Source organism: Oncorhynchus gorbuscha, unplaced genomic scaffold (genome assembly GCF_021184085.1).
Source record: "Oncorhynchus gorbuscha isolate QuinsamMale2020 ecotype Even-year unplaced genomic scaffold, OgorEven_v1.0 Un_scaffold_1898, whole genome shotgun sequence".
NCBI lineage: Eukaryota > Metazoa > Chordata > Actinopteri > Salmoniformes > Salmonidae > Oncorhynchus > Oncorhynchus gorbuscha.
This window is the reverse complement of record NW_025746549.1, coordinates 25,001-49,523: the sequence shown is the minus strand read 5'-3', so window position 1 is coordinate 49,523 and position 24,523 is coordinate 25,001. Positions and strand designations below refer to the sequence as shown.

The 24,523-nt window shown below is 45.0% G+C and overlaps 1 protein-coding gene across 3 annotated transcripts in view; it reads left to right on the top strand.

The window, feature by feature from the left end:
- The first annotated feature begins 1,210 nt into the window (after positions 1-1,210).
- The window catches only part of LOC124024509 (CCR4-NOT transcription complex subunit 4-like), a 45,007-nt gene continuing 21,694 nt past the window's right edge, over positions 1,211-24,523 (top strand). The window contains exons 1-2 of one of the 3 annotated variants that reach the window (XM_046338428.1): positions 1,211-1,403; positions 23,048-23,270. In XM_046338428.1, coding sequence (XP_046194384.1) covers positions 23,121-23,270 — 150 coding nt within the window. In that variant the 5' untranslated portion in view covers positions 1,211-1,403; positions 23,048-23,120. Of the gene's footprint in view, positions 1,404-1,454; positions 1,629-23,047; positions 23,271-24,523 lie in introns of those variants that run through there. The other 2 variants (XM_046338426.1, XM_046338427.1) reach the window with 2 other exon arrangements.

Sequence of the window (24,523 nt, the reverse complement as noted above, 5' to 3'; positions counted from 1 at the left end):
AAGGAGTGATCAGTGGGGTGGATCAAATGGAACAAAAATAATATTGCTGGTATTTGTGACGCCCGCCGTTTGATGAGATGTAGCCCCGGTGGCAATTCCCTGTCTGTTTGGTTAGCTTTGACACAGAGTTTCCACCTGATAAGGTCAGGTTAGATTATATATATATATCTGGTCCTTCTGTAGCTCAGTTGGTAGAGCATGGCGCTTGTAACGCCAGGGTAGTGGGTTCAATCCCCTGGACCACCCATACGTAGAATGTATGCACACATGACAGTAAGTTGCTTTGGATAAAAGCGTCTGCTAAATGGCATATATTATATTATATATGATATTATTATATTTAATATTCAGTGAGGGCCCATGTTACGAACCCGCTGCGGTGCTTTAGGTGCCAAGGATTCAGACATGTTGCAGCATTGTGTAAAAGGTAGATGTGCAGGAGGGCATGGTCAGAGGGAGTGTAAAGTTGGGATAGAGTTGGTATAGAAAAAAAGCACTGTGTGTTAACTGCAGCTGGGGATGCGAAGTGCCCTGTGAGACACAGACAGGTTGAGATTGCCAGTTTCGAGTGGGGAAGAAAGTTTCCTATGCTGAGGCAGTGAAGAGACTAGAGGATAGCCCAAGGGTGAGTGATTCCCCTGGGAGCCCGTCAGTGAGTAGGCCTGAAGAGAGAGAGAGAGAGAGAGAGAGAGAGAGACAGAGAGAATGAGTTTTAGTAAGGTATGATTTCTTGAGTTTTTATTTCTATGGTCATTAATTGTACCACACAGATGGAATGGAAATCGCAGAAGGTTGATCTGGTATCAGCAGCAGATAAGTTATTGGGCGTCAGAGCTTTTAGTGCAGAATAACTACATGGGGATATGAGAGAAGGGGATCCAGCCCCCCAGGCCGTAATCCTTTTGTAGGATCTAGTAGTAGCCGAAGTAGCCATCCTCCCCTCATCAGCCTCATGTGGTAGGGTTAGATTGTGGTGCAATAAAAAATTAAATCCCATTCCCCTTTATCGTTTTTTTGTGAAGTGGATTCTACTGCACTGCTGGAGCTAGGAACACAATCATTTCGCTATACCTGCAATAACATCTGCTAAATATGTGTATGTGACCGATACAATTTGATTTGACTTGAACAAAATGTGCAATTCACACTCCGACCTGTGAATGGCAGTAATACTTAACAAAGCCTCTAGTCTGTCAGACCAAGACGAAGAAGAAGAGAAGGTACCGCTATCATTACACAGAGGCTGAAAGAGAAAAAGCAAGGCGTTTTCTCCAGAGGGACAACTAGAATTGAATATTAACGCTGACTGAAATACAGTTGCAAGCTCAGAAATATTATCAATCTCCCTGCCCTAGTTTGGTCTGGATATCCCCTGGAGAGAAATCCCAGCAAAAATAGACAGGGTGAGTAAACTCAAACTCTCGCCTGAAAACTAGCGCCAGATAGCTTGCAATGATTACAAAAGTAACCCGGGATGGAGTACAAACCCATCATTCACAAATATCCTACCCCTGTCTTCGAAGTTAATGTTACAAGGGCAGTGGGAAAAGTCAAAAGGTTCGCCCAAAATGCATGCAGGTCTTGGGGGCCAATCTGAGTAGGAAAGTCCCAGGCTTTGCCCGGAAGAGGTAGGCCGCACTGTCAGTTTTGAACGGTTTTCATTTTCTTTGCTAATGCTAAACCTAGCTAGCTAACAGATAGCCAACCTGACACTTCTTTCTCGTTTGAAAACCTGTTTTATACATCTAAAAGTAGTGTAGTGTTTTTTTTGTTTATAATATGAACATAGTATTTTTAGAATGTCATTAGTGTTCAGTTTTATTTATTATTGTTGGGTTGTCTGGTTAGCTAGCTAGCTTCATCCGCGTCACTTGACCGGCTTATTTAAAAGTGTAAAGCGTCTGTCAAATACAGTCAGTCCCCTTAAAAGTTTTCACACCACTTCAGTTTTTATCACATTTTGTTGTTACACCCAGAATTTAAAATCCATAACATTTAGATTAGTTTGTTACTGGCCTACACACAATACCCCGTAAAGTAATGTCAAAGTGGAATTATGTTTTTTTTTAAGTCTTAAGTCTTTATTAAGTCTTTACAGATGTATTATAATGGTATTGAGTTGAGTCACAAGTTGCATGGACTCACTGTGTACAATAGTGTTTAACATGATTTCTGAATGACTACCTCATCTCTGTACCCCACACATACAATTATGTGTTTTTCAAACACAGATTCAACCACAAAGATCAGGGAGCTTTTAGATGGGGAAGAACAAAAATACATTGAATAATCCCTTTGAGCAAAGTGAATGTATTAATTACACTCTGGATGGTGTATCAATACACCCAGTCACTACAAAGAGACAGATGTCCTTTCTAACTAAGTTGCCGGAGAGGAAGGAAACCGCTCAGAGATTCACCATGAGGGCCAATGGTGACTTTAAAACAGTTACAGAGGCTGTTGTTTAGCAGTGTTTTTGTAGCACACATGATGGGAGAGTTTGTAAATAATCAAGATATCATTCTGCCAGGTAGGCAGTAGGCTACTTTGTAGTTAACATTTAATGAGAAAGTTTTTGGAAAAGCCTTTCCATCTACCAGAAGACTGTTTCTATTAGCATTTTTGCTAACGTCTACACAAAGTGGTAGACCGGCACATAAGTCGCTCTGGATAAGAGCGTCTGCTAAATGACTTAAATGTAATGTAATGTACACACAGGGGATCTCGTTGCCTGTTCAGAAAGTTGCAGGAAATACGTATCACTGAAGCATTCTGTTCATGTCTCATGATAAACTTGACTGAATATTGTTCAATTCTGTTTTAATGTTTGGATTCCGTCCATCTTCTCTGCATGGCGGTTTTACCAAGGCCCTAATCCTCCAGGGCCTTGGAAAATTGCAATGATCTCAGAACAGGGCATCACGGCTGGCCCTCGGATGTAGACAGAGAGCCAATATTAATAATATGCAGGTCAATCTCTCCTGGCTCGAAGTAGAGGAGATCTGACTTCATCACTACTTGTATTAGTGAGAGGTTGAAAGCACCGAGCCGTCTGTTTTTAAACAAAGAGCACACAGCTCGGACATGCATAACCCCACAAGACATGCCACTAGAGGTCTCTTCGCAGTCTTAAGTCCAGAACAGACCATGGGAGGCGAACTGTACTACAGGAAATATAATGATTATGATCACACATCCTCAATGTAAATATTATGGTGAAACTATACCAAAGATGGTTTAGAAACTTGTGAACCAAGCTGGTGTGTGTGCGTATATATATATTTGTGAATCACCCATAAATTTGAAAAAAGCCAGATATGATTTTTAGGCCATATTTCCCAGCCCTAGTTGGGAGGCCCAAGAGACCAGGCGTGGCAGGACGGAGTGCTCAGGTTGGGGTGTAGGGTTTGATCATAGCCTGAAGGTAGTTAGGGCCCAGAGGTGGCAGGACGGAGTGCTCAGGTTGGGGTGTAGGGTTTGATCATAGCCTGAAGGTAGTTAGGGCCAAGAAAGAGCCCAGAGGTGGCAGGACGGAGTGCTCAGGTTGGGGTGTAGGGTTTGATCATAGCCTGAAGGTAGGGAGGGCCCAGAGGTGGCAGGACGGAGTGCTCAGGTTGGGGTGTCGGGTTTGATCATAGCCTGAAGGTAGGGAGGGCCAAGAGACCAGGGGGTGGCAGGACGGAGTGCTCAGGTTGGGGTGTAGGGTTTGATCACAGCCTGAAGGTAGGGAGGGGCAGTTCCTCTTGCTCCTCTGTAGGTAAACACCATGGTGTTGAAGATGATGCTTCGACTGGAAGCCAGTGGAGTGTGCGTAGGTGCGAGGTGACACAGGAAGATTTAGGAAGGTTGAACGACCAGGCGGGCTGTGTCATTCATTGTTGGGTGGCAGGTAGTCTAGTGGTTAGAGCGTTGTGCCAGTATCCTGAAAGGTTGCTGGATCAAATCCCTGAGCTGACAAGGTAAAGATCTGTTGTTCTGCCCCTGAACAAGGCAGTTAACCCAGTCTTCCAAGGCCGTCATTGAAAATTAGAATTGCCTAGTTAAATAAAGATGAAATAAAACATTCTGGATAAGTTGCAGAGGTTTGATGGCTCATCGGGGAGCCCAGACAACAGAGTTGCAGCAGTCTAAACTGGAGATGACAAGTGCATGGGTTAGTGCCTGGGTTAGTGCCTGGGTTAGTGCCTGGGTTAGTGCCTGGGTTAGTGCCTGGGTTAGTGCCTGGGTTAGTGCCTGGGTTAGTGCCTGGGTTAGTGCCTGGGTTAGTGCCTGTGCCACTTCCTGTGTGAGGAAAAGTCTGATGTCACTCTACTGATGTTATAGAGCAGTGGTATGTCACTCTACTGATGTTATAGAGCAGTGGTATGTCACTCTACTGATGTTATAGAGCAGTGGTATGTCACTACTGATGTTATAGAGCAGTGGTATGTCACTACTGATGTTATAGAGCAGTGGTATGTCACTCTGCTGATGTTATAGAGCAGTGGTATGTCACTACTGATGTTATAGAGCAGTGGTATGTCACTACTGATGTTATAGAGCAGTGGTATGTCACTCTACTGATGTTATAGAGCAGTGGTATGTCACTACTGATGTTATAGAGCAGTGGTATGTCACTCTACTGATGTTATAGAGCAGTGGTATGTCACTACTGATGTTATAGAGCAGTGGTATGTCACTACTGATGTTATAGAGCAGTGGTATGTCACTACTGATGTTATAGAGCAGTGGTATGTCACTACTGATGTTATAGAGCAGTGGTATGTCACTACTGATGTTATAGAGCAGTGGTATGTCACTACTGATGTTATAGAGCAGTGGTATGTCACTACTGATGTTATAGAGCAGTGGTATGTCACACTACTGATGTTATAGAGCAGTGGTATGTCACTCTACTGATGTTATAGAGCAGTGGTATGTCACTCTGCTGATGTTATAGAGCAGTGGTATGTCACTCTGCTGATGTTATAGAGCAGTGGTATGTCACTCTACTGATGTTATAGAGCAGTGGTATGTCACTCTGCTGTTGTTATAGAGCAGTGGTATGTCACTCTACTGATGTTATAGAGCAGTGGTATGTCACTCTACTGTTGTTATAGAGCAGTGGTATGTCACTCTGCTGATGTTATAGAGCAGTGGTATGTCACACTACTGATGTTATAGAGCAGTGGTATGTCACTCTACTGATGTTATAGAGCAGTGGTATGTCACTCTGCTGATGTTATAGAGCTGTGATATGTCACTACTGATGTTATAGAGCAGTGGTATGTCACACTACTGATGTTATAGAGCAGTGGTATGTCACTACTGATGTTATAGAGCAGTGGTATGTCACTGCTGATGTTATAGAGCAGTGGTATGTCACACTACTGATGTTATAGAGCAGTGGTATGTCACTCTGCTGATGTTATAGAGCAGTGGTATGTCACTACTGATGTTATAGAGCAGTGGTATGTCACTACTGATGTTATAGAGCAGTGGTATGTCACTACTGATGTTATAGAGCAGTGGTATGTCACTCTGCTGATGTTATAGAGCCGTGGTATGTCATTCTGCTGTTGTTATAGAGCAGTGGTATGTCACTGCTGATGTTATAGAGCAGTGGTATGTCACTACTGATGTTATAGAGCAGTGGTATGTCACTCTACTGATGTTATAGAGCAGTGGTATGTCACTCTACTGATGTTATAGAGCAGTGGTATGTCACTACTGATGTTATAGAGCAGTGGTATGTCACTACTGATGTTATAGAGCAGTGGTATGTCACTCTGCTGATGTTATAGAGCAGTGGTATGTCACTACTGATGTTATAGAGCAGTGGTATGTCACTACTGATGTTATAGAGCAGTGGTATGTCACTCTACTGATGTTATAGAGCAGTGGTATGTCACTACTGATGTTATAGAGCAGTGGTATGTCACTCTACTGATGTTATAGAGCAGTGGTATGTCACTACTGATGTTATAGAGCAGTGGTATGTCACTACTGATGTTATAGAGCAGTGGTATGTCACTCTACTGATGTTATAGAGCAGTGGTATGTCACTACTGATGTTATAGAGCAGTGGTATGTCACTACTGATGTTATAGAGCAGTGGTATGTCACTACTGATGTTATAGAGCAGTGGTATGTCACTACTGATGTTATAGAGCAGTGGTATGTCACACTACTGATGTTATAGAGCAGTGGTATGTCACTCTACTGATGTTATAGAGCAGTGGTATGTCACTCTGCTGATGTTATAGAGCAGTGGTATGTCACTCTGCTGATGTTATAGAGCAGTGGTATGTCACTCTACTGATGTTATAGAGCAGTGGTATGTCACTCTGCTGTTGTTATAGAGCAGTGGTATGTCACTCTACTGATGTTATAGAGCAGTGGTATGTCACTCTACTGTTGTTATAGAGCAGTGGTATGTCACTCTGCTGATGTTATAGAGCAGTGGTATGTCACACTACTGATGTTATAGAGCAGTGGTATGTCACTCTACTGATGTTATAGAGCAGTGGTATGTCACTCTGCTGATGTTATAGAGCTGTGATATGTCACTACTGATGTTATAGAGCAGTGGTATGTCACACTACTGATGTTATAGAGCAGTGGTATGTCACTACTGATGTTATAGAGCAGTGGTATGTCACTGCTGATGTTATAGAGCAGTGGTATGTCACACTACTGATGTTATAGAGCAGTGGTATGTCACTCTGCTGATGTTATAGAGCAGTGGTATGTCACTACTGATGTTATAGAGCAGTGGTATGTCACTACTGATGTTATAGAGCAGTGGTATGTCACTACTGATGTTATAGAGCAGTGGTATGTCACTCTGCTGATGTTATAGAGCCGTGGTATGTCATTCTGCTGTTGTTATAGAGCAGTGGTATGTCACTGCTGATGTTATAGAGCAGTGGTATGTCACTACTGATGTTATAGAGCAGTGGTATGTCACTCTGCTGATGTTATAGAGCAGTGGTATGTCACTACTGATGTTATAGAGCAGTGGTATGTCACTCTACTGATGTTATAGAGCAGTGGTATGTCACTACTGATGTTATAGAGCAGTGGTATGTCACTACTGATGTTATAGAGCAGTGGTATGTCACTCTACTGATGTTATAGAGCAGTGGTATGTCACTACTGATGTTATAGAGCAGTGGTATGTCACTACTGATGTTATAGAGCAGTGGTATGTCACTACTGATGTTATAGAGCAGTGGTATGTCACTACTGATGTTATAGAGCAGTGGTATGTCACTCTGCTGATGTTATAGAGCAGTGGTATGTCACTCTACTGATGTTATAGAGCAGTGGTATGTCACTCTGCTGATGTTATAGAGCAGTGGTATGTCACTACTGATGTTATAGAGCAGTGGTATGTCACTCTACTGATGTTATAGAGCAGTGGTATGTCACTCTGCTGATGTTATAGAGCAGTGGTATGTCACTACTGATGTTATAGAGCAGTGGTATGTCACTCTACTGATGTTATAGAGCAGTGGTATGTCACTACTGATGTTATAGAGCAGTGGTATGTCACTACTGATGTTATAGAGCAGTGGTATGTCACTACTGATGTTATAGAGCAGTGGTATGTCACTACTGATGTTATAGAGCAGTGGTATGTCACTCTGCTGATGTTATAGAGCAGTGGTATGTCACTCTGCTGATGTTATAGAGCAGTGGTATGTCACTCTGCTGATGTTATAGAGCAGTGGTATGTCACTCTGCTGATGTTATAGAGCAGTGGTATGTCACTCTACTGATGTTATAGAGCAGTGGTATGTCACTCTGCTGATGTTATAGAGCAGTGGTATGTCACTGCTGATGTTATAGAGCAGTGGTATGTCACTCTACTGATGTTATAGAGCAGTGGTATGTCACTCTACTGATGTTATAGAGCAGTGGTATGTCACTACTGATGTTATAGAGCAGTGGTATGTCACTACTGATGTTATAGAGCAGTGGTATGTCACTCTGCTGATGTTATAGAGCAGTGGTATGTCACTCTGCTGATGTTATAGAGCAGTGGTATGTCACTACTGATGTTATAGAGCAGTGGTATGTCACTACTGATGTTATAGAGCAGTGGTATGTCACTCTGCTGATGTTATAGAGCAGTGGTATGTCACTACTGATGTTATAGAGCAGTGGTATGTCACTCTGCTGATGTTATAGAGCAGTGGTATGTCACTACTGATGTTATAGAGCAGTGGTATGTCACTCTACTGGTGTTATAGAGCAGTGGTATGTCACTACTGGTGTTATAGAGCAGTGGTATGTCACTACTGATGTTATAGAGCAGTGGTATGTCACTACTGATGTTATAGAGCAGTGGTATGTCACTCTACTGATGTTATAGAGCAGTGGTATGTCACTACTGATGTTATAGAGCAGTGGTATGTCACTACTGATGTTATAGAGCAGTGGTATGTCACTACTGATGTTATAGAGCAGTGGTATGTCACTACTGATGTTATAGAGCAGTGGTATGTCACTACTGATGTTATAGAGCAGTGGTATGTCACTACTGATGTTATAGAGCAGTGGTATGTCACTACTGATGTTATAGAGCAGTGGTATGTCACTACTGATGTTATAGAGCAGTGGTATGTCACTACTGATGTTATAGAGCAGTGGTATGTCACTACTGATGTTATAGAGCAGTGGTATGTCACTACTGATGTTATAGAGCAGTGGTATGTCACTCTGCTGATGTTATAGAGCAGTGGTATGTCACTACTGATGTTATAGAGCTGTGATATGTCACTACTGATGTTATAGAGCAGTGGTATGTCACACTACTGATGTTATAGAGCAGTGGTATGTCACTACTGATGTTATAGAGCAGTGGTATGTCACTGCTGATGTTATAGAGCCGTGGTATGTCACTCTGCTGTTGTTATAGAGCAGTGGTATGTCACTACTGATGTTATAGAGCAGTGGTATGTCACACTACTGATGTTATAGAGCAGTGGTATGTCACTCTACTGATGTTATAGAGCAGTGGTATGTCACTCTACTGATGTTATAGAGCAGTGGTATGTCACTACTGATGTTATAGAGCAGTGGTATGTCACTACTGATGTTATAGAGCAGTGGTATGTCACTCTGCTGATGTTATAGAGCAGTGGTATGTCACTACTGATGTTATAGAGCAGTGGTATGTCACTCTGCTGATGTTATAGAGCAGTGGTATGTCACTCTGCTGATGTTATAGAGCAGTGGTATGTCACTACTGATGTTATAGAGCAGTGGTATGTCACTCTACTGATGTTATAGAGCAGTGGTATGTCACTACTGATGTTATAGAGCAGTGGTATGTCACTACTGATGTTATAGAGCAGTGGTATGTCACTACTGATGTTATAGAGCAGTGGTATGTCACTACTGATGTTATAGAGCAGTGGTATGTCACTACTGATGTTATAGAGCAGTGGTATGTCACTACTGATGTTATAGAGCAGTGGTATGTCACTCTGCTGATGTTATAGAGCAGTGGTATGTCACTACTGATGTTATAGAGCTGTGATATGTCACTACTGATGTTATAGAGCAGTGGTATGTCACACTACTGATGTTATAGAGCAGTGGTATGTCACTACTGATGTTATAGAGCAGTGGTATGTCACTGCTGATGTTATAGAGCCGTGGTATGTCACTCTGCTGTTGTTATAGAGCAGTGGTATGTCACTACTGATGTTATAGAGCAGTGGTATGTCACACTACTGATGTTATAGAGCAGTGGTATGTCACTCTACTGATGTTATAGAGCAGTGGTATGTCACTCTACTGATGTTATAGAGCAGTGGTATGTCACACTACTGATGTTATAGAGCAGTGGTATGTCACTACTGTTGTTATAGAGCAGTGGTATGTCACTCTACTGATGTTATAGAGCAGTGGTATGTCACTACTGATGTTATAGAGCAGTGGTATGTCACTCTGCTGATGTTATAGAGCAGTGGTATGTCACTCTACTGATGTTATAGAGCAGTGGTATGTCACACTACTGATGTTATAGAGCAGTGGTATGTCACTACTGTTGTTATAGAGCAGTGGTATGTCACTCTGCTGATGTTATAGAGCAGTGGTATGTCACTCTACTGATGTTATAGAGCAGTGGTATGTCACTACTGATGTTATAGAGCAGTGGTATGTCACTACTGTTGTTATAGAGCAGTGGTATGTCACTCTGCTGATGTTATAGAGCAGTGGTATGTCACTCTACTGATGTTATAGAGCAGTGGTATGTCACTCTGCTGATGTTATAGAGCAGTGGTATGTCACTCTGCTGATGTTATAGAGCAGTGGTATGTCACTACTGATGTTATAGAGCAGTGGTATGTCACTCTGCTGATGTTATGGAGCAGTGGTATGTCACTCTACTGATGTTATAGAGCAGTGGTATGTCACTACTGATGTTATAGAGCAGTGGTATGTCACTACTGATGTTATAGAGCAGTGGTATGTCACTACTGATGTTATAGAGCAGTGGTATGTCACTCTACTGATGTTATAGAGCAGTGGTATGTCACTACTGATGTTATAGAGCAGTGGTATGTCACTACTGATGTTATAGAGCAGTGGTATGTCACTACTGATGTTATAGAGCAGTGGTATGTCACTACTGATGTTATAGAGCAGTGGTATGTCACTCTACTGATGTTATAGAGCAGTGGTATGTCACTACTGATGTTATAGAGCAGTGGTATGTCACTACTGATGTTATAGAGCAGTGGTATGTCACTCTGCTGATGTTATAGAGCAGTGGTATGTCACTACTGATGTTATAGAGCAGTGGTATGTCACTACTGATGTTATAGAGCAGTGGTATGTCACTCTACTGATGTTATAGAGCAGTGGTATGTCACTACTGATGTTATAGAGCAGTGGTATGTCACTACTGATGTTATAGAGCAGTGGTATGTCACTCTACTGATGTTATAGAGCAGTGGTATGTCACTACTGATGTTATAGAGCAGTGGTATGTCACTACTGATGTTATAGAGCAGTGGTATGTCACTACTGTTGTTATAGAGCAGTGGTATGTCACTCTGCTGATGTTATAGAGCAGTGGTATGTCACTCTACTGATGTTATAGAGCAGTGGTATGTCACTCTACTGATGTTATAGAGCAGTGGTATGTCACTCTGCTGATGTTATAGAGCAGTGGTATGTCACTCTACTGATGTTATAGAGCAGTGGTATGTCACTACTGATGTTATAGAGCAGTGGTATGTCACTACTGATGTTATAGAGCAGTGGTATGTCACACTACTGATGTTATAGAGCAGTGGTATGTCACTACTGATGTTATAGAGCAGTGGTATGTCACTCTGCTGATGTTATAGAGCAGTGGTATTCAAAGGTGGGGTGGCGGCCCCTAGTGTTGTCGCAGGGAAACTGCGGTGGGGTCCCTAAAATATTTTTCTATTTTTTTTTGGCACATTAGTAAAGAGTACAGATTATTCTATTGGACAACATACAAAAGGTTTTGAGAGAAAAAAAAAATAAAAAAAAATAATATTGAGTAAATGTGGAAGAGTAGTGGATTGTCAATGCAGAGCAATGATCGGAGAGACCATGAGAGGAGCAGTGACTTGGTCTATAGAGAGAAGAGGGCCTAGAACCGAGCCCTGGGGGACCCCACTAGTGAGAGTATATGGTGCAGACTCCACTCCACGCCTCCTGGTAGGACCACAGTGTTGGTTCCCTCCGTAGCCAGACAGACAGATCTTACCGTGACGGCATCCTGGGAAACCACAGCCCGAGTCTCAACGCTGTACAGTAACTTAACTGGGAGGATAAAATGTCAAATGCAACCGTGGCTGTTTTCTAATTTCATACTGGACACGTGCAGGAACGTGAGTCAGACCAGCTCCACTCTGCAGGCCTATCACCCATCCAATCATGGTAGGGCCCACTCGGATACCCCACCTCTGGCCTGTGTCCATTGGGTTGTCCCCCAAATGGCACCCTACTCTCTTTATAGTGCACTACTTTATCACCAAGGTCCACGGGGCTCTGGTCTATAGTAGTGTACTATATGGGGAAAAGGGCTCTGGTCTAAAGTAGTGCACTATATAGGGAATAGGGCTCTGGTCTAAAGTAGTTCATTATATAGGGAATAGGGCTCTATTTAGGCTGCAAGACGGGGTCGACCCCAGGAAAGGCTGATGGCCTTACATGTAGAGCAGGCAGGAGAAGAAGGGGAGGGATGTAAGAAGGGCTATATAAATACATTTGATTTGAAAGAGCACCATGTTTCCCTTCACCACTTCCCTTTAAAGAGAGGACCGGGGAGCTGGCTCCTCCTCCTCCTCCTCCTCTCTCCGTGCTGGGGATGGGAGCTGGCTCCTCCTCCTCTCTCCGTGCTGGGGATGGGAGCTGGCTCCTCCTCTTCCTCCTCCTCCTCTCTCTGTGCTGGGGATGGGAGCTGGCTCCTCCTCCTCCTCTCTCTGTGCTGGGGATGGGAGCTGGCTCCTCCTCCTCCTCTCTCCGGGCTGGGGATGGGACAGTGTATTTTTAGACTCCCCCTTCCTCTACCCCGTGTGTGTGTGTGTGTGTGTGTGTGTGTGTGTGTGTGTGTGTGTGTGTGTGTGTGTGTGTGTGTGTGTGTGTGTGTGTGTGTGTGTGTGTGTGTGTGTGTGTGTCAGCCTGAAGAGACATTCTCTCTCTGTGAGAACCAGAACAGAAAGCAGCCTGAGTTGAACCTTGGTCAGTGTCACCTGGCACTCTTGTTGATAGTCATGCAGGCCCAGGTGTCAGCCTCTAGAGACCATTGTTTTGTAAAACAAAAAGGATATTTTAAAGTTTGAGGAGAAAACAGCGATGGCTTTGCTAACCAGTATGTTGCCCTGGAAATAACAAAATAAAATGCATCTGTTAGCATGAAACAAGGTGTGAAATTGGTTATTTGCCCTTTAGGCCTACAATTTATATAGAAAAGTATGTGGACACCCCATCAAATGAGTGGATTCAGCTAATTCAGCCACAGCCTTTGGTAACGGGTGTATAAAATCGAGCACATAGTTCTATGGAGTGATGAATCCTGCTTCAACATCAGGCAGTCCGACAGACAAATCTGGGTTTGGCGAGTGCCAGGAGAACGCTACCGGCTTAATGCATAGTGCCAACTGTAAAGTTTGGTGGAGTTTTTTGTGGTTCGGGTCAAGTGGAACGCCTTCCCAGAAGAGTGGAGGCTGTTATAGCAGCAATGTTCCAACATCAAGTGGAAAGCCTTCCCAGAAGAGTGGAGGCTGTTATAGCAGCAATGTTCCAACATCTAGTGGAAAGCCTTCCCAGAAGAGTGGAGGCTGTTATAGCAGCAATGTTCCAACATCTAGTGGAAATCCTTCCCAGAAGAGTGGAGGTTGTTATAGCAGCAATGTTCCAACATCTAGTGGAAAGCCTTCCCAGAAGAGTGGAGGCTGTTATAGCAGCAATGTTACAACATCTAGTGGAAAGCCTTCCCAGAAGAGTGGAGGCTGTTATAGCAGCAATGTTCCAACATCTAGTGGAAAGCCTTCCCAGAAGAGTGGAGGCTGTTATAGCAGCGATGTTCCAACATCTAGTGGAAAGTCTTCCCAGAAGAGTGGAGGCTGTTATAGCAGCAATGTTCCAACATCTAGTGGAAAGCCTTCCCAGAAGAGTGGAGGCTGTTATAGCAGCAATGTTCCAACATCTAGTGGAAAGCCTTCCCAGAAGAGTGGAGGCTGTTACAGCAGCAAAAAGCCCCTAGATGCTGGAACATTGCTGTTAATACTCCGTATTAATGGCTATGATTTTGGAATGAGATGTTGGACGAGCAGTTGTCCACATACCGTTGGTCATGTAGTGTATGTATTGTATTGCTTTCTGTTAGAGTAAATCACTTAAGAAGTAGGGGATCCTTTCCCAATTAAAAAAAGACAGATGTTGTTATTTACCCATGATCCTCTCTGGGGGGAGTCTTCCGGTGTGATGGGATGGATTGTAAAAGGCCCTTGTTATTGTCCAGCACATCCATTCAGAGCTTTTTTACAGACAGGCATGCTGTGTCTCTCTCTCTCTCTCTCTCTCTCTGATGAGACATCCTGATGAGAGCTTGATGAGTTGTTATTTACCCATGATCCTCTCTGGGGGAGTCTTCCAGTGTGTCTCTGACTCAGCCGGTCTCATTATATCCTTCCGTGTGTGTGTGTGTGTGTGTGTGTGTGTGTGTGTGTGTGTGTGTGTGTGTGTGTGTGTGTGTGTGTGTGTGTGTGTGTGTGTGTGTGTGTGTTAGTGACTTGGCATTCGGAAAGTATTCAGACCCCTTGACTTTTTTTCCCACATTTTGTTACGTTACATCCTTTTTCTAAAATGGATGGTCTTTTCCCCTCGTCAATCTACACACAATACCCCATAATGACAAAGCAAAAACCCTTTACTCAGTATTAAGATCACATTTACATAAGTATTCAGACCCTTTACTCAGTACTTTGTTGAAGCACCTTTGGCAGCGATTACAGCCTCGAGTCTTCTTGGGTATGACACTTACAAGCCTGTATTCTGGAAGTTTCTCCCATTGTTCTGTGCAGATCCTCTCAAGCTCTGACAGCTATTTTCCGGTCTCTCCAGAGATGTTCAATCAGGTTCAAGTCCGGGCTCTGGCTGGGCCACTCGAGGACATTGAGACTTGTCCTGAAGCGACTCATGCTCTGTCTTTGCTGTGTGCTTCGGGTCGTTGTCCTGTTGGAAGGCGAACCTCCGCCCCAGTTTTAGGTCCTGAGTGCTCTGGAGCAGGTTTTCATCAAGGGATCTCTCTGTACTTTGCTCCGTTCATCCTTCCCTCTGTCTTGACTTGTCTCCCAGTCCCTGCAGCTGAAAAACATCCCCACAGCATGATGCTGCCACCACCATGCTTCACCGTAGGGATGGTGCCAGGTTTCCTCCAGACGTGACGCTTGACATTCAGGCCAAAGAGTTCAATCTTGGTTTCATCAGACCAGAGAATCTTGTTTCTCATGGTCTGAGTTCTTTAGGTGCATTTTGACAAACTCCAAGCCGGCTGTCATGTGCCTTTTACTGAGGAGTGGCTTCCGTCTGTCCACTCTACCATAAATGCCTGATTGGTGAAGTGCTGCAGAGGTGGTTGTCCTTCTGGAAGGTTCTCCTATCTCCACAGAGGAAAGCTGGAGCTCTGTCAGAGTGACCATTGGGTTCATTCAATCCCAGACCACAGCCTTTCTCCCCTGATTGGTCTGTTTGGCCGGGCGGCCAGCCCTAGGAAGAGTCTTGGTGGTTCCAAACTTCTTCCATTTAAGAATGATGGAGGCCACTGTGTTCTTGGGGACCTTCAATGATGCAGACATTTTTTTGTTATCCTTCCCCAGATCTGTGCCTCAAAATAATCCTGTCTCGGAGCTCTACAGGCAAATCTTTCAACCTCGTGGCTTGATTTTTGCTCTGACATGCACTGTCAACTGTGGGACCTTATAAAGACAGGTGTGTGCCTTTCCAAATCATGTCCAATCAATTGAATTTACCAAAGGTAGACTACAATCATGTTGCAGAATACATCTCAAGGATGATCAATGGAAAAAACGGAATGCATACGAGCTCATTTTCGAGTCTCATAGCAAAGGGTCTGAATACTTCTAAAAACCTGTTTTGGCTTTGTCATTATGGGGTGTTGTGATGTCATTATGGGGTGTTGTGATGTCATTATGGGGTGTTGTGATGTCACTATGGGGTGTTGTGATGTCATTACGGGGTATTGTGATGTCACTATGGGGTGTTGTGATGTCACTATGGGGTGTTGTGATGTCATTATGGGGTGTTGTGATGTCATTACGGGGTGTTGTGATGTCATTACGGGGTATTGTGATGTCATTATGGGGTGTTGTGATGTCATTATGGGGTGTTGTGATGTCATTATGGGGTGTTGTGATGTCATTATGGGGTGTTGTGATGTCACTATGGGGTGTTGTGATGTCATTACGGGGTGTTGTGATGTCACTACGGGGTATTGTGATGTCATTATGGGGTGTTGTGATGTCATTGTGGGGTGTTGTGATGTCATTACGGGGTGTTGTGATGTCATTGTGGGGTGTTGTGATGTCATTGTGGGGTGTTGTGATGTCATTGTGGGGTGTTGTGATGTCATTGTGGGGTGTTGTGATGTCATTGTGGGGTGTTGTGATGTCATTACGGGGTGTTGTGATGTCATTACGGGGTGTTGTGATGTCATTACGGGGTATTGTGATGTCATTACGGGGTATTGTGATGTCATTACGGGGTATTGTGATGTCATTACGGGGTATTGTGATGTCATTACGGGGTATTGTGATGTCATTACGGGGTATTGTGATGTCATTACGGGGTATTGTGTTTAGACTGAGGAACAAATGATTCAATCCATTTTAGAACAAGGCTGTAACGTAACCAAAGGTGAAAACAGGGAAAGGGTTCTGACTACTTTCCCAAGGCACTGTGTACCTGTCGTCTGAATGCTCATAGTTCTTATGAATCACACCGTCCCTCACACATACAACCCTCCTGACATCACACCAGACGTCTGCTCTATCAGTTTATAAATGTCTCAACTCTTCAGTCGTCACGTGACGAGGATGTCATCTGTTGGCTTTGCAGAGAGTGTTGATGAGTACGGTTGTAGCGTTTTGAGTACGGTTGTAGCGTTTTGGGTATGTTGATGAGTACGGGTGTAGCGTTTTGGGTATGTTGATGAGTACGGGTGTAGCGTTTTGGGTATGTTGATGAGTACGGGTGTAGCGTTTTGGGTATGTTGATGAGTACGGGTGTAGCGTTTTGGGTATGTTGATGAGTACGGGTGTAGCGTTTTGGGTATGTTGATGAGTACGGGTGTAGCGTTTTGGGTATGTTGATGAGTACGGGTGTAGCGTTTTGGGTATGTTGATGAGTACGGGTGTAGCGTTTTGGGTATGTTGATGAGTACGGGTGTAGCGTTTTGGGTATGTTGATGAGTACGGGTGTAGCGTTTTGAGTATGTTGATGAGTACGGGTGTAGCGTTTTGGGTATGTTGATGAGTACGGGTGTAGCGTTTTGGGTATGTTGATGAGTACGGGTGTAGCGTTTTGGGTATGTTGATGAGTACGGGTGTAGCGTTTTGGGTATGTTGATGAGTACGGGTGTAGCGTTTTGGGTATGTTGATGAGTACGGGTGTAGCGTTTTGGGTATGTTGATGAGTACGGGTGTAGCGTTTTGGGTATGTTGATGAGTACGGGTGTAGCGTTTTGGGTATGTTGATGAGTACGGGTGTAGCGTTTTGGGTATGTTGATGAGTACGGGTGTAGCGTTTTGGGTATGTTGATGAGTACGGGTGTAGCGTTTTGGGTATGTTGATGAGTACGGGTGTAGCGTTTTGGGTATGTTGATGAGTACGGGTGTAGCGTTTTGGGTATGTTGATGAGTACGGGCGTAGCGTTTTGGGTATGTTGATGAGTACGGGCGTAGCGTTTGGGTATGTTGATGAGTACGGGCGTAGCGTTTGGGTATGTTGATGAGTACGGGTGTAGCGTTTTGGGTATGTTGATGAGTACGGGCGTAGCGTTTGGGTATGTTGATGAGTACGGGTGTAGTGTTTTGGGTATGTTGATGAGTACGGGTGTAGCGTTTGAGTATGTTGATGAGTACGGGTGTAGCGTTTTGGGTATGTTGATGAGTACGGGTGTAGCGTTTTGGGTATGTTGATGAGTACGGGTGTAGCGTTTTGGGTATGTTGATGAGTACGGGTGTAGCGTTTTGGGTATGTTGATGAGTACGGGTGTAGCGTTTTGGGTATGTTGATGAGTACGGGTGTAGCGTTTTGGGTATGTTGATGAGTACGGGTGTAGCGTTTTGGGTATGTTGATGAGTACGGGTGTAGCGTTTTGGGTATGTTGATGAGTACGGGTGTAGCGTTTTGGGTATGTTGATGAGTACGGGTGTAGCGTTTTGGGTATGTTGATGAGTACGGGTGTAGCGTTTTGGGTATGTTGATGAGTACGGGTGTAGCGTTTTGGGTATGTTGATGAGTACGGGTGTAGCGTTTTGGGTATGTTGATGAGTACGGGTGTAGCGTTTTGGGTATGTTGATGAGTACGGGCGTAGCGTTTTGGGTATGTTGATGAGTACGGGCGTAGCGTTTTGGGTATGTTGATGACCCTCACGAGACTCTGGTTAGTTTATATCGTCTTGTCTTCTTCCCATCTGAAACAGTTCAGAACCGTTCCTTCACGTATTAGGACATTTTATGGTGTTTTTGGTCTTTGACAAGGGTTCTTTCTTTCGGGATGTTTGTGCACAAGACATTTTTTCTCTCTCTATGCAAGACGAAGTCGGAAGCCAAAGACAAGTTTGTTTCAATGAGGAATCGCCGCCTTGCCATTTTCTTTTGACTTGAGATATAATGCACAACTTCGAGTTGGATGTAAAAATTGGGTGACCAAGATCTCCACGTCAAAATTATTGACCCATTCTTAGATTTTAATTCAGACTATTTTGAGGGATAGTCAGAATATACTGGCTACGGTGTCTCTAGATGGACAAACAGTACTATTGTCGTTTTTTTCCCCCTCGTTTTTCAAGTGAGGGTCTTTTTAAGGGAGTATGGAGCTGGTTCGCTTGGCGTAGATGAGGTCCTCGGCGCCAACCGAACCAAAGCACGCCGGAAGGCTTTAGCCGGTTAACACCGGAAACAGCAACTCATTATGTGTAGTGTTCACTTAAGACTTAAAACATAGGCCTGTGTTTCAACCTCTCCAATGGCTCTTCTCATCTCTCTCTGGGTAGAGGAACATAAGAGTTTTAACGAGGTCTAGACCACTAAATCAATTTAATTCCTCAAATGGGTGAGTGGAAAACAGGCCACACGGCTGGGACATAAAAGCCTTTCTTTCTCTCAGTGGTTGGTTGAGACTCACGCAGACACACGGTCAACCAGAGACCTTTTTGTTCAGCCAATGATTGTTTCTCTGTACGGAACTGTGTAGTCAGTATGATTTTGTTTGGCATTGGTTCTCTGTACAGCACTAGTAACACTCACACCAGGGGTACTCAACCAGATACTATTAACACTCACACCAGGGGTACTCAACCAGATACTATTAACACTCTCACCAGGGGTACTCAACCAGATACTATTAACACTCACACCAGGGGTACTCAACCAGATACTACTAACACTCACACCAGGGGTATTCAACCAGCACACCAGGGGTACTCAACCAGATACTATTAACACTTACACCAGGGGTCCTCAACCAGCACACCAGGGGTACTCAACCAGATACTATTAACACTCACACCAGGGGTACTCAACCAGCACACCAGGGGTACTCAACCAGCCACTATTAATACTCACACCAGGGGTATTCAACCAGATACTATTAACACTCACACCAGGGGTACTCAACCAGCACACCAGGGGTTCTCAACCAGATACTATTAACACTCACACCAGGGGTACTCAACCAGATACTATTAACACTCACACCAGGGGTACTCAACCAGCACACCAGGGGTATTCAACCAGATACTACTAACACTCACACCAGGGGTATTCAACCAGATACTACTAACACTCACACCAGGGGTACTCAACCAGATACTATTAACACTCACACCAGGGGTATTCAACCAGCACACCAGGGGTACTCAACCAGATACTATTAACACTCACACCAGGGGTACTCAACCAGATACTATTAACACTCACACCAGGGGTACTCAACCAGCCACTACTAACAATCACACCAGGGGTACTCAACCAGATACTATTAACACTCACACCAGGGGTATTCAACCAGCACACCAGGGGTACTCAACCAGATACTATTAACACTCACACCACGGGTACTCAACCAGCACACAAGGGGTACTCAACCAGCCACTACTAACAATCACACCAGGGGTACTCAACCAGATACTATTAACACTCACACCAGGGGTACTCAACCAGATACTATTAACACTCACACCAGGGGTACTCAACCAGATACTATTAACACTCACACCAGGGGTACTCAACCAGATACTATTAACACTCACACCAGGGGTACTCAACCAGATACTATTAACACTCACACCAGGGGTACTCAACCAGATACAGTTAACACTCACACCAGGGGTACTCAACCAGCACACCAGGGGTATTCAACCAGCACACCAGGGGTACTCAACCAGATACTGTTAATACTCACACCAGGGGTACTCAACCAGATACTATTAACAATCACACCAGGGGTATTCAACCAGCACACCAGGGGTATTCAACCAGATACTATTAACACTCACACCAGGGGTACTCAACCAGATACTATTAACAATCACACCAGGGGTACTCAACCAGCACACCAGGGGTATTCAACCAGCACACCAGGGGTACTCAACCAGATACTGTTAATACTCACACCAGGGGTACTCAACCAGATACTATTAACACTCACACCAGGGGTATTCAACCAGCACACCAGGGGTACTCAACCAGATACTGTTAATACTCACACCAGGGGTACTCAACCAGATACTATTAACAATCACACCAGGGGTATTCAACCAGCACACCAGGGGTATTCAACCAGATACTATTAACACTCACACCAGGGGTACTCAACCAGATACTATTAACACTCACACCAGGGGTACTCAACCAGCACACCAGGGGTACTCAACCAGATACTATTAACACTCACACCAGGGGTATTCAACCAGCACACCAGGGGTACTCAACCAGATACTATTAACACTCACACCAGGGGTATTCAACCAGCACACCAGGGGTACTCAACCAGATACTATTAACACTCACACCAGGGGTATTCAACCAGCACACCAGGGGTACTCAACCAGCACACCAGGGGTACTCAACCAGATACTATTAACACTCACACCAGGGGTACTCAACCAGATACTATTAACACTCACACCAGGGGTACTCAACCAGCACACCAGGGGTATTCAACCAGATACTACTAACACTCACACCAGGGGTATTCAACCAGATACTACTAACACTCACACCAGGGGTACTCAACCAGATACTATTAACACTCACACCAGGGGTATTCAACCAGCACACCAGGGGTACTCAACCAGATACTATTAACACTCACACCAGGGGTACTCAACCAGATACTATTAACACTCACACCAGGGGTACTCAACCAGCCACTACTAACAATCACACCAGGGGTACTCAACCAGATACTATTAACACTCACACCAGGGGTATTCAACCAGCACACCAGGGGTACTCAACCAGATACTATTAACACTCACACCACGGGTACTCAACCAGCACACAAGGGGTACTCAACCAGCCACTACTAACAATCACACCAGGGGTACTCAACCAGATACTATTAACACTCACACCAGGGGTACTCAACCAGATACTATTAACACTCACACCAGGGGTACTCAACCAGATACTATTAACACTCACACCAGGGGTACTCAACCAGATACTATTAACACTCACACCAGGGGTACTCAACCAGATACTATTAACACTCACACCAGGGGTACTCAACCAGATACAGTTAACACTCACACCAGGGGTACTCAACCAGCACACCAGGGGTATTCAACCAGCACACCAGGGGTACTCAACCAGATACTGTTAATACTCACACCAGGGGTACTCAACCAGATACTATTAACAATCACACCAGGGGTATTCAACCAGCACACCAGGGGTATTCAACCAGATACTATTAACACTCACACCAGGGGTACTCAACCAGATACTATTAACAATCACACCAGGGGTACTCAACCAGCACACCAGGGGTATTCAACCAGCACACCAGGGGTACTCAACCAGATACTGTTAATACTCACACCAGGGGTACTCAACCAGATACTATTAACACTCACACCAGGGGTATTCAACCAGCACACCAGGGGTACTCAACCAGATACTGTTAATACTCACACCAGGGGTACTCAACCAGATACTATTAACAATCACACCAGGGGTATTCAACCAGCACACCAGGGGTATTCAACCAGATACTATTAACACTCACACCAGGGGTACTCAACCAGATACTATTAACACTCACACCAGGGGTACTCAACCAGCACACCAGGGGTACTCAACCAGATACTATTAACACTCACACCAGGGGTATTCAACCAGCACACCAGGGGTACTCAACCAGATACTATTAACACTCACACCAGGGGTATTCAACCAGCACACCAGGGGTACTCAACCAGATACTATTAACACTCACACCAGGGGTATTCAACCAGCACACCAGGGGTACTCAACCAGCACACCAGGGGTACTCAACCAGATACTATTAACACTCACACCAGGGGTATTCAACCAGATACTATTAACACTCACACCAGGGGTACTCAACCAGATACTATTAACACTCACACCAGGGGTACTCAACCAGATACTATTAACACTCACACCAGGGGTATTCAACCAGCACACCAGGGGTACTCAACCAGCACACCAGGGGTACTCAACCAGATACTATTAACACTCACACCAGGGGTACTCAACCAGATACTATTTGAGAAGGTCTGGTCACTAACTTCCTAGGTGGCAACGGTTCGGATAGATGGAATCGTTTATCGACATCATAACGAACGTCCACATTGTGACAATGCTTCCCCAAAACTGTTCCCATCCCTCTTGTTTGGCGGAAAGAAAATGTGACACTTTCAAAGCTCATTTCCTGCAATTCAACACACTGTCAAAGCTCATTTCCTGCAATTCAACACACTGTCAAAGCTCATTTCCTGCAATTCAACACACTGTCAAAGCTCATTTCCTGCAATTCAACACACTGTCAAAGCTAATTTCCTGTTTCCAATTCAACACACTTTCAAAGCTCATTTCCTGTTTCCAATTCAACACACTTTCAAAGCTCATTTCCTGTTTCCAATTCAACACACTGTCAAAGCTCATTTCCTGTCTCCAATTCAACACACTGTCAAAGCTCATTTCCTGTCTCCAATTCAACACACTTTGTCCACTGGTGGGGACTTTCTGTTCAGCGTTGTAATATCCCCCCCCCCCCTCCGCCGTCTCTTTCCAGCCTGCGCTGCCCTCTGCCACGTGTCTCTCTCTGCTCGTCGTCTTGGATATCCTGCAGTCCAGAGGTGAAGGTTATGGATCCTATGGAGTGTCCGCTGTGCTTGGAGCCGCTGGAGACGGACGATGCCAACTTCTTCCCCTGCACCTGCGGCTACCAGATCTGTCGCTTCTGTTGGCACCGCATCCGCACAGACGAGAACGGCCTCTGCCCTGCCTGCAGAAAGGTATGCTACCCTGGTCTACCCTGATCTACCCTCTGCCCTGCCTGCAGAAAGGTAGGCTACCCTGGTCTACTCCATATCCTACCCCATATCCTACCCTAAATATCTACCCTGGTCTACCCTCTGCCCCGCCTGCAGAAAGGTAGGCTACCCTGGTCTACTCCATATCCTACCCTGGTCTACCCTCTGCCCCTCCTGCAGAAAGGTAGGCTACCCTGGTCTACTCCATATCTTACCCTAAATATCCACCCTGGTCTACCCTCTGCCCTGCCTGCAGAAAGGTAGGCTACCCTGGTCTACTCCATATCCTACCCTAAATAGCTACCCTGGTCTACCCTCTGCCCCGCCTGCAGAAAGGTAGGCTACCCTGGTCTACTCCATATCCTACCCTGGTCTACCCTCTGCCCCGCCTGCAGAAAGGTAGGCTACCCTGGTCTACTCCATATCTTACCCTAAATATCTACCCTGGTCTACCCTCTGCCCTGCCTGCAGAAAGGTAGGCTACCCTGGTCTACTCCATATCCTACCCTGGTCTACCCTCTGCCCCGCCTGCAGAAAGGTAGGCTACCCTGGTCTACTCCATATCTTACCCTAAATATCTACCCTGGTCTACCCTCTGCCCTGCCTGCAGAAAGGTAGGCTACCCTGGTCTACTCCATATCCTACCCTAAATAGCTACCCTGGTCTACCCTCTGCCCTGCCGAAAGGTAGGCTACCCTAGTGTACCCCTACCCCATTTCCTACCCTAAACCCTGGCCTCTGCCCTGCCTGCAGAAAGGTAGGCTACCCTAGTGTACCCCTACCCCATATTCTACCCTAAACCCTGCCCTAGTCTACCCCCTACCTCATATCCTACCCTAAACCCTACCCTAGTCAAACCCTACCTCATATCCTACCCTATACCTTACCCTAGTCTAACCCCTGCCTCATATCCTACCCTAAACCTTACCCTAGTCTAACCCCTACCCCATATCCTACCCTAAACACTACCCTTGTCTAACCCTACCCCATCCTACCCTAAACCCTAGTTTACCCCCTACCCTGTATCCTACCCTAGTCTAACCCCTACCCCATATCCTACCCTATATCTTACCCTAGTCTAACCCCTACCCCATATCCTACCCTACCTCCTACCCTTGTCTAACCCTACCCCATCCTACCCTAAACCCTAGTTTATCCCCTACCCTAGGATTCCCCAACTGGTGGTCCGCGGGCCAAATCTGACCTGCAGGTAATATTATTTGGTCCCCGAAGCC